The sequence below is a fragment of the Mastacembelus armatus genome, chromosome 5 (genome assembly GCF_900324485.2).
Source record: "Mastacembelus armatus chromosome 5, fMasArm1.2, whole genome shotgun sequence".
In the NCBI taxonomy this organism is placed as follows: domain Eukaryota; kingdom Metazoa; phylum Chordata; class Actinopteri; order Synbranchiformes; family Mastacembelidae; genus Mastacembelus; species Mastacembelus armatus.
Genome location: NC_046637.1, coordinates 7000533 through 7011747, shown reverse-complemented (window position 1 = coordinate 7011747; position 11215 = coordinate 7000533). Strand labels below are relative to the sequence as shown.

The following is an 11215-nucleotide window of genomic DNA, read 5'->3' as shown; positions in this document are numbered from 1 at the left end:
AACAATGTCTGTTGTTTAAGTAACTGGATTTCTTATAGCAGCAACCTTTATTATCCAATTCAATAGCACTGATAAATCAGCTAAAGCGGGAAGTAAGCGTCTCAGAGAGCATCTTATCTCTTAGAGTGCAGACATTATTCGATATCCTTTTAGGTCACATATGTTATAAGGCCATGCACTGAATTATTTTAACCTTGTATGTGAGCTCAGCACATGACAGAGGGGTGGAGAAAGAATTGTAGGGGCAAGGCACTAAGCCACACACAGCCAATAAGAACTTAACTGACCTCATCACTTAGCACCGTAGTGTGCAGGTCATCCAGCTGTTATATCTGGGCACTGAATGAAGTCAACTTTTCAACTTGACTTTACTCACTGGAAACAGATCAAGTCCGAGGCTGAGGTGCCACTGGCTACTTCTGGACTGTCAGAGTGGATATAGACACACAGATCACATCTGGAGTATCTGTAAAACATATTCAGTGATTTTTTTTTTTTCTATTTCATACATATTCAGAGACGCTCAGTCCTATTCAGTGATGTCTGCAGTGTGTTGACCTGTCTCAGACAGTGCTGTTTATCTGCAGAGCTCCTCTGGCCTTGTTCAAGAGCTCCTGCCAAGGTAAGAGGCTTGACAGACACTATGCACATTTAACATTTGCCAGACATCATTTCAAAAATACAGTACTTAACTGCATAAGTTATTCATAAAATGTGTATTGCTTTATGTTAGAATAATAATTGAAGTGTGTACGCGATTTCCAAAAGAAAATATTTATTAGACTATTCCCATCTTTAATTAATCTGATAAATTCACTTGATCTATTAAGTGGTAGAAACTTGGCGCAAAAATATATCTGAAGCTGTAAAATTTTATGTTCAGTTAACATGGTCCCAGCCACTTTTGTCTTGAATCTAACCAACCCTAACATTTTGAGAATTCATTTAATTTAGTGTAGCTCATTATTAATTCAAGCAATAAGAATTGGAATGTAATAAGCTAATGAAAAATTGTGTTCTGACAATCTCCAAGAAAGGATCTATGGTATTGGAGCTCTTGAATGCCACGTATGAATTAAGTTTCTGTATGAATAGGTGCATCAGGTGTCTCTGCTGATGTTAGCCATTGCGTCACAAATCAAGCCCAGGGTGATGACTTACATTATTCAAATTCACTTCAAGGAAGATTCAGCCTGGTCCTCTTTATAAAGCGACTTCAAATCCTGTCATCTGCTGAGGACACCCTGCTTTGGGCTGGTATGTTTGTTATCAAATGGCACTTTCAGACAGCCCACTTTGACAGCTTTATTTGGGCCATTACACTGTGAAGGGGGTTAGTATTGATGCCTGTGCACATTTGGCTACTTATTCATTCTCCTAGGCGACTTAAATGAATGAATTCTGCACTTCTTACTGAATTGTTTTGAGATCCAAGAAATCAATCCTTAGTATGTCCATTTTATTTATTATTTCTGCAGTTCTGCCATTTTATCTTGAGACCTGTCTGTCTTAACTCTTACCTCCATTTATCATATAATGTCAGACTCTGAATTTTTCATTCTTTCTTTTGAGGATGGGTTATTCATTTCTTTAAAAATACAGTCAATGCTATCTCTGCTGCCAGCACAGAGCATTTCTGCAGAGTACTATCCTGTTTAAGAGGCTGCTTTGTGGCTGTGAGGTGACTATTTTCAAACAGTGAAAATCTTTCCTGTTACTGTGCCGACCTTTTGTCAGAGTGGGAAAGGTGACAGGTGTGAAAGCGAAATCCAAAACATTCACTGTTCTATTTATCAAAGGTGACTACAACGTTTCCTAGCTGTTACACGGAAGCACCACAAATTCACACATGAATGTAGCCAGCGGAACATTAAACGATGATGTCAAGTAAAAGTAGGAACTGCAAAAAAAAATTCCTCCAATATTAAAGAGTGATATACTACAGTCAATAGCAGAAGAATATTTGTTGTTGCAAGAAGCCATCAGAAAGTAGAGGAACAATGCATCCTTGGTGTATGAGCCGACTGCTAAATGGGTATCAGTTAGAGTCAGTTGGAAAGAAGCTTAATAAAGCTACAGACTAAAAACAGAGGTTATTTATGAACAAAGGTATTATTGGGAATAGTTCAGCAGCTTCGGAAATATGCCTATTTGCTTTCATTGTTTTTATATATATATATATATATATATATATATATATATATATATATATATATATTATAATCAACATTTATCATTAGAGATAATATTACAAAATGACTGTTCGAATTTGGTTCAACTCCATCTGTCAACATTGCTAGACGACAGGCATGGAGGGGTGGGAACCATTAGTGACTCAGACTATAGGCTGTCTCATTTCAGTTCAGCCCATAGTTTGGCCTATGCAGTCTATAGCACCTATGAAGACTGAGCCTCTGTAGACACCATTCTTCGAAGGATATGGCCCCTGGATTGGAACACAGCTAGGATGTTTAGCCTCACTTAGCATTAGCAATGACTGTGGAGGAAAATAACTGCCAAGAAATAGTGGCAGCACTATAATCTCCACAAAGCACCCAATGTAATGTTTAGATTGGTCTGTTAATAGGATAAATAAATGATCCACCATGACTTGTTTTTTTACTTTAGACAGAGCAGTGATAGCTGTTTTCCCTCCTTCTCTCCTGTCTTTGTTTTGCTAGGCTAACCACCATCTATGCACTTAACACTCTTCAAGTTATTACGCCTTTCTTCTCTATATTGGAAAAAAAGCACAGTTAAACAGTAATTTACAAAAGCATGCAGTATGTAACATTCTCTCCTCAAATAAGTTAGTAAGTTATTTATTTGTAAATATAGCTGGTTACACCCAAGTTGTTTTTATCTAATCACTCCAAACATCCCATATTGTTTGTATGAATAAATAGGAGAGATATGTTTGTCTTTGTCTTCCATTAACTATTGTATCTGTACAATAATGCAGGAGGCACATTTACAGCTGCATAGTAGCAGATAAAATCCCAGCTCAATAACAAAAGTTCTTTAACACATTAAATATTCACTACTCGCTGAACACAACTGACTTATCCAATAAGCTTTCACAGCACTAAACTAATTCATCAACCAAATCAAGTCCTCCTTGGCTGAAAAACACTATATCATCACATATTCGGGAGCATAGCCCTGAGCTATCGAGCAGTGTAAATTCAACCTGTGTTCATGGTCTGATCGATGCTCTCTCTGGATAGTCCCCTGTGTAAACAATACTGTAAGTTGTTTGACTCTGCAGATGGACTGTTATTCATCACCTCTAAAGTGAGACTGTTGGGAGATCAGCAAGAGGGAGCTTAGTGAATACATGCAGAGAGCAATTCAAAGCCCAGCAAGGTCAGAAATGGCATTCTTAATCTTAAACTGTTATTAAGTTAATAAAATATTTTTTGACAACTTTGTTCTCTTTTCAAATACACAAGAGGTATCATCAAAGCAAAGGTATTTATAGGTCAGTAGACAGGGTTCTGTATTATATGCTGAACATCTTGGTGATGAATTTATACAATGAAACAAGCAACACAACCTTGACCATCAGAGAGAATAAAAAAGTCAATACTAAAGAAAAGAAAACAGAGGTCAGGGACATAAAAAATACAAAGATCAATACTGTTACCCGGAAATTAATATGAATATTTTCTGCATGGGATGTAAAAAAAATAATGTTGATAAGTTGTGGTAAACATTTCCTGGTTAACAGGATAAAACAACATGGATATAAATGTGCAATTGAATGGAGGAAAGGGTTATACTACTGCTGTAACTTCTTTTTTTTTTTTTTTTTTTCCATTGTTTCATATGAACACAACGTTTTGTCCTCACAGCTTTGAAACATTGGTCATCCAAACCTCAAGAGTTTTCAATCATAGTTTTTTTTAAACCTGCGGAAAATGTAAACGTAGATTCAGCTATATATTTTTTACATGTGAAAGCTCTCAGATAGATTTATGTTTCCTATGCATTTAGTCTCTATAATACCTCTTTACTGAAATGCTTTATGAGCATCTGCAAAGCTGCTAGTTTGTGAACAAGTCGGCTTGAACACCAAGCTAAGCTGTTGGTGCACACTATCCTTTCACAGAACTGATACAAAAATGTTCACAGCTGCTGTTTCAAAGCTGAAGACAAAACATCAAGTCAAAATGACCATGATAATGAACAAAGTATCACCAAGTATACCTTGTACAACATGCAACAGAAAGCTGCACAATTTTCTGTATTATTTATTTTTACTATATTTACAATTTGCCATTTACTAAGAAATTAACTTTCAATCAGTGAACTTCTTCAACAATAACAGCATGTTCAAATTGCTTTGTTCTCTCCTGTACAGGTCTTCATATCTGTTAAGCGTGTCCAGTTTGTAAAAGAGTTTTGTGATCAAATATGCCGCCCGCCATTGGTGGTCCTCAAGGCTACACACCGCCTGAAGGTGGCTGGGGATGGATGGTGGTGATTGGGGCCTTCATCTCTATTGGCTTCTCTTATGCATTCCCCAAGTCCATCACTGTCTTCTTTAAAGAGATTGAGGTCATTTTCAATGTGACAAGCAGTCAAGTGTCCTGGATCTCATCTATCATGTTAGCTGTCATGTATGGTGGAGGTGAGTTTCCTGTTACACAACACACTTTATTAACACTCAACATTTAACATATCAAGAACTTATATAGATTGAATCCATTTCTGGCTCTTATTGCAACTGTAAAAGATATATTCCTGGAGTGTTCAGTTATTAGCCAAACCCTTGCTTTGTCAACAGAGGCCCAAGAGTTTGAGCCAAAATCAAACATTTCACAAGGAGATAAAACAATACTCTATCTTCTCTATTGAAGTGCTATTTATAAAAGTGTGACATTATCTGTCTCTGGGAAACATGAATAGGTTTTATCCTTGTATAGTCCCTTATTGTTTTCCTTTGTACTTCGAGAGGGGAAGACCACCAGGGGCTCAGGTGTATTTCTGCAAACATGAGACGAATGAGACGCTGGGTGATGTCACGTAGGTCAGGTGATGATACACCGCTATTCAACTCTGTGATATTCAGCACAGAGAATGCAGAGTTCAAAGGAGCTCTCCTTGTCCCAATAGATGGTCCATCCTGAAATCAAAACACTGCTATTCTCTCTGTGTTACAAACTTGGAAAAATTATGGCACGTGCATCTTTTTCTAATCTCAGGATGTTTCTGGAATGTTGGTATAACATAGTCAAAACTATAAGAAACACTTTATATTCAATCTTCTATTCCGACTTGAGCATAAAGGTTATTTGCAATATCTGCAAGCCATCAGATAAAGTGGACATGATATTTTCTTGCTAGACTAGCGTTGTATCCATCGCATCTAACATTAAAACTTATGTTTTTAATTGCATGTTTGCATATATTCTGTAACAGCAAGTTTCTAAATGTCTGCTGTTTACTTACAGAATTACATCTTAGCATTGAGCAAAACGTCACATCCAAGTTAAACCATTGTTATTGTACAACAGAAGTATCACATTCCCCCTTAGGAGATTGCTGCTTATTGTTTAATAACACATTCCCTTAACAAGTAGCTGCAGAGTGACGTGTACACAGTAGAAGCAGTTGTTAAATCATACCAGGTTCCAGTGTGAGGGTACTGTATATTATGGTTTTTAATATGTCTTTCACTGTGTTAATATTTTATATTACAAGCAGCACATAATGGATCTCAGATTGAATGGGTTTACTATCTTTGTTGGCAATGGCTGTAAAAATGAGATCTGCCACAGGTTAGGTGCCACAGTCAACTCAATGTGCTTGTTCAGGTTTAATATTAATTAATGCAAATGTCTAGATGTAAATATGCACAGAAGAAAGCAAGCTATGCATGGTAATTGGGAGTAAGTGAAGTAATGTTTGTCATTGTTGTGAGTAGGTGAGGGCTGAGTCTGTATTCTAAGCACATGTGCAGGAGAAGTTCATTAACAACTTACTGTTGCGTACCTCTGTACTCCTTCAATTTTTGATTCATTACATTCATAATATTCTACATTGGTTTGTCTCCAACCTTTTTATCCGAAGCAACTCTCCCTGCAAGGCGGAAGGAAAGAACTCATTGTTAGTGTGGAGCCTGCCTGCATTACAATTTAAAAACCCTTTGTCTTGCACCGTGCTGGCAAATGAGTCTGGACAACCTCTAAACAAAAACTGTCAGTTTTTATTTAGGTTCATTGGGTAGTGCAGGGATTTGGCAGCCAGGCAGAAGTGTCTTCCATGTGGATCCTCATATTCATTTAGGCCAGTTGTTATAAGCTGCAAATGGAGATGGTGTTTTGTGAGCTGAGCCTTTCTTGCATTTTAGTCATTTGTTTACAAGTCATAGTGAATTTCTTGAACTGATGTTGAATCCAAGGTGCATGCATATTAATAAGTTGATCTGCTGTTGTCTCATTTAGTCACTACTGCTTTGGAACTAGTGTACCTGGTGCCCAAACAGCATAAAATGTGTGTGTTATTTAAAACATCATACACAAACCACTGTTTAAACCCCCATCACTCTTACCCCCATCCCACGTTATAGAACTGAGGTACTTTCTATACTCATTTCAAATGTGTTTGAAGTGTCAATTTGAAAAGAATTTCAATTATTCAACTGTCAATTTTTATCAACATCTGAACAAAAAAAAATTATTACAGCTTTCTTGGCTTTTCTGACAGATCATGTTTTAATGGCATGAGAACACATCTACTGCAGTGCAGCACTGACAAAAATGATTGCAGAAGTTGTTTGACTTTGCTAAACCACATCTGTGGCACCACAGCCCTCTGGTGGCAAAGTGTAGAACTACTGTGCATTAACGATTAGATAGAAATCACCTTATTTCAGCTTCTGATCTGTGTGTGGATGTGTGTGCGTGTGTGTGTGTGTGTTTTTTCTTTTGCCTTGTTTTTTGCTCTTCAGGTCCTATAAGCAGTATCCTGGTTAATAAATATGGAAGTCGTCCTGTTATGATAGTGGGAGGATGCCTATCTGGATTGGGCCTTGTTGCCGCCTCTTTCTGCAAAACTGTTGAAGCACTATACTTCTGTATTGGTGTAGTGGGAGGTAGCTAAATTTAACTTTCTATATTTTTACGTTTGGTCTTGTTTCACCTGTTTTATTGTGCACTGCTGCCACCTAGTGGTGTTAAAAAATAAAAACACCAACACATAAAAACCTCCAAACATTGCTTAATCCTTTTTTCAAGCTCATATATTTAATATGAGTGCAATTCTGCATTGATTCTTTTAGGTTTGGGATTGGCTTTCAACCTCAACCCCGCCCTCACTATGATTGGAAAGTACTTCTACAAGAAGCGGCCTATTGCTAATGGAATTGCCATGGCTGGCAGCCCAGTCTTTCTCTCCACCCTTGCACCTATAAACACCTGGCTCTTTGACCAGTTTGGCTGGAGAGGAAGTTTCATGATTCTTGGTGGCCTTCTCTTCAATTGCTGTGTTGCTGGTTCCCTCATGCGGCCTATAGGACCAAAACCCAAACCTGCAGAGAAGTCCACAGAGAGGAGGACCGTATTGCAGACCATTAACAGCTTCATTGACCTCTCATTGTTCAAGCACCGTGGCTTTTTACTTTATATTGTGGGCAATATTATCATGTTTTTTGGTCTCTTTGCACCACTTGTGTTCCTCAGTAATTATGCAAAGAGTAAAGAAATCCCTAAAGAAAAGGCAGCTTTCTTACTGTCTGTGCTGGCATTTGTTGACATGTTTGCCCGGCCCTCAATGGGCATTGTGGCTAACACCAAATGGATTCGACCCAGAATACAGTACTTCTTTGCTGTCTCTGTGCTGTACAATGGTGTGTGTCATGTTCTAGCTCCAATTTCAGTGGACTACAAAGGCTTTGTTATTTATTCTATCTTCTTTGGGTTTGCCTTTGGCTGGCTGAGCTCAGTACTGTTTGAGACCTTGATGGACCTGGTGGGAGCTCAGCGCTTTTCCAGTGCTGTTGGGCTGGTCACTATTGTGGAGTGTGGTCCTGTATTGTTAGGACCCCCTTTGCTTGGTGAGTATATTGCCCAGTATATGAATAATTATCTTCACCTAATGTTAACCACACCAGAATAACCGAAATATGACTCTTTCTGTCCTCACAGGGAAGTTCAAAGACATCTATCATGATTACAAGTATACCTACCAGGGCTGTGGGATCCTCCTCATTGTCTCCAGCTTCTTCCTGTTTGGAGGAATGGGGCTCAACTATCATCTACTGGACAAAGAGAAAAAAGAGGAGGAGAGGAGGGCCAGGGTGGGAAGTAGAGAACAGAGATCCACCAGAGATAATGCTGCCAAGGAGGTAGCAGAGGCTAAGAACACAGAAGACACTGTTTAATAATCATGTTGAATTACATCTTTCTTCAATTTAATGGTGTCGTTGATGTGAAACAGCAATGATAAACATTCTTCTCTCATTTACAATTTCTTTCACAATCATAGCCTCACTTGCAATTTTAATGTAAAATATTTACACAGCTATTAAAGCCCTTCAAACTCTAATAAGCAATCCACATAAAATACCTCTAATTTTCCTATAGGGACTGATATATGTGTTTGGTAGACTATTCTAACTCGTTTTACCTTTTATATTAATGTATATTATCAGAATATTATATTATTATAATTATATTATATTTATATTATTATTATATCACTATAATTTTTTTCTGAAACCTTACCACACCACATGAGATATAGTATTTGAACCCTCTAAAATATAATTATAATTATAATTCTACAATATAAACAATAATGCCCACACACACACACACACCACATACACCAGCATGCACGCACACACATACACACACACACAAACCCCCCAAAATAAATAATTACTTTTCTTTTCTACATACAAGTTAATTACTTTATTACTTCATTAATTACTATTAATTAATATAATAATATAAAATAATATTAAATTTAATAACTTTAAATTAGAATAACTGCTGTAATGAATTTCCCCTTGGGCATCAGATACCAGGGAGCATGTGCAGTGCAAAACTTTATTTTTAAAAGTGATAGCAAACATTCTCTGTTGAAGGGCATAATTATTCACCTCACTTTGCATGCTACACCATCTTCAGTCACACATATAGACTTTTTTCCTGTTTACAAAGATCTCATAGCACTTCGTATTCTTCGAATAGTTTTTCACTTTTACGTCCCACAAATATATTCATACAAATCCTCACTTTCTTTTTTTAAACATCTTGTCCATTTTTGTAATGGGTGATTGAAATCAGTAATTCTGAATGTATTGAACCTTTTTGCATAGGTTTGTGTATTTACATAATAGGAAATATGCAACTGACTACCAGCCGCTCTACATGAAACATATGTCAGAAAATCAAATAAACTGTCATTTGACATATTATGAAAGTCTTTGGTATGCTGTGTTTCTAATAAATCTAAGATTCAGAGTTTGGCAAATAGCATTTTTCTCAAAAACCCACCATTATTAAGAAGTTTATTCTTTATTAAGCAGGTTGGTGCATTATTAGATTTATTGTATAGTCATTTGTGAAACTCCTTGCAGACAAATGCCTTCAGTAAAATGTTACAGTAAAAAAACAAAAATAACCATACAAGTAAACTTAATAGATCTAGCCTATTAACCTTGTTGCCCTGGTTGGACATTCAGTCACAAAACTGTTATATTGTTGCTCATTTCATAGTTCTTCGTAAACAGAATGAATGAGATGGCATCTTTTCAGCACAAGTTTATCAAAATGTATTTTTCCTTTATCCTATGAGAACACATTTGAGTAATTATATTGGTAATTAATAATATTGGTAATTACAGTGGTAGTAATACACAACTGCGTACAGTGTTTCATTAAATTATTTTGAACAAAACGTGCCAGTTTTGGTTATTACTGTAAAGAGTACTCTATTAGAGGAGGGTGGTCCTCTGTATCAAAACCTTACACCTACAAAACAAGGCATGAAAATTTAGTGTTCAACATGTAGCTAGTGAATTTTTCGGGACTCAAGAGGATTGCAGGTTTTCTTTAATGAAAATAATCGACCCACGTTAACGAGCAGTCAGTCTTACCGACGGCTGTTACACGAAGTTTAAAAAAACCGTTAAACACCAGTCTTGCTCGTGCCTGACTGCTCGTCAGTTTATCGTTTAACGGTAGCGTTAACATTTTAGCCTTACCCGGCTCTTACTAACGTTGCCGACAACAGGTAGGTAACACTCGGCTATTGTTTGGTAAAATATCATTAATTCCGTGACAATTTAACGTTTATGTTTTTGCACTGATGCCAAAGTGTATTTATTGTTCCGAAGGAAATACTAACAGTCGCTAAGTAACTGCACCTAAGCTAGCTACTTTGCTAACGTCGGATAAATTGCTAGGCTAACGTTAACGTTAGGTGGCTACATGGAATTAGTTAGCAAGCAGCTAAATTAACAGCTAAAGCTAGTAACTAGCTAGTTAAACTACTTTGGTGGAAATTAACCTCGAACGTTAAGTATTAGCGTCATTTTGCTATTCTTCTTGTGTAGCTAATTTGAATACTTGAATATTTCCATTTTATGCCATATTATAGCTAGCTAACGTTACTAACGCTAATACTCCAGTATAGCTAACGTTCCCAAACTAGCTAGCCTTAACTTAAACAAATGTTAAACTTGACTAGCGACTTCAGGTGGAAATGTAAAGTAACGTTAACGTTACTTTTTACTGCATTAACGCTATGTTAACTGCTAAAGCGTTATCGTTACATTTATTAGACAACCCCTTTTTTCTAGCTAATGCTTGTTAAGTTAACTACTTTATGGACGAAGATTTTACATGAAGGTTAAAATCATGATAGGCTTTTAACTTTAGTTAACCTAACGTTGCAACACCATGCACTACAAAATATTAATAGTACAGCGGTGGCTTTTTGGTGCCCCTTCTCATTTACCAGATGTTATGAGTTCATCAAAAAGACCACCCGAGATAAAGTACTAAAAATACAAATAAAATTTGTGTAGCAGAACAGAAGTTTGTTTTTAAGTTTTTCTTCTCTGACTAATGTCACAGCCCCTCAGATTAAGCTGGTGAGCTTTTCCCGGAGCCAAACCTAGGATGATAATCACTGAATTTAACTAACCACCTCCAACAAATACAACAGTAAAATGCTGCTAACATATAAAATAAAGTCATAT

The 11215-nt window shown here is 36.8% G+C and overlaps 1 protein-coding gene across 1 annotated transcript; it reads left to right on the top strand.

Annotated features, from left to right (window-relative positions):
• The first annotated feature begins 453 nt into the window (after positions 1 to 453).
• On the top strand, positions 454 to 8537 carry slc16a1a (solute carrier family 16 member 1a). The gene is made up of 5 exons (XM_026307346.1): positions 454 to 622; positions 4364 to 4633; positions 6956 to 7099; positions 7286 to 8059; positions 8151 to 8537. Exons 2-5 carry the CDS (start codon positions 4417 to 4419, stop codon positions 8384 to 8386), a joined length of 1371 nt encoding a protein of 456 aa, XP_026163131.1. The 5' UTR covers positions 454 to 622; positions 4364 to 4416; the 3' UTR covers positions 8387 to 8537.
• Positions 8538 to 11215: the final 2678 nt, after the last annotated feature.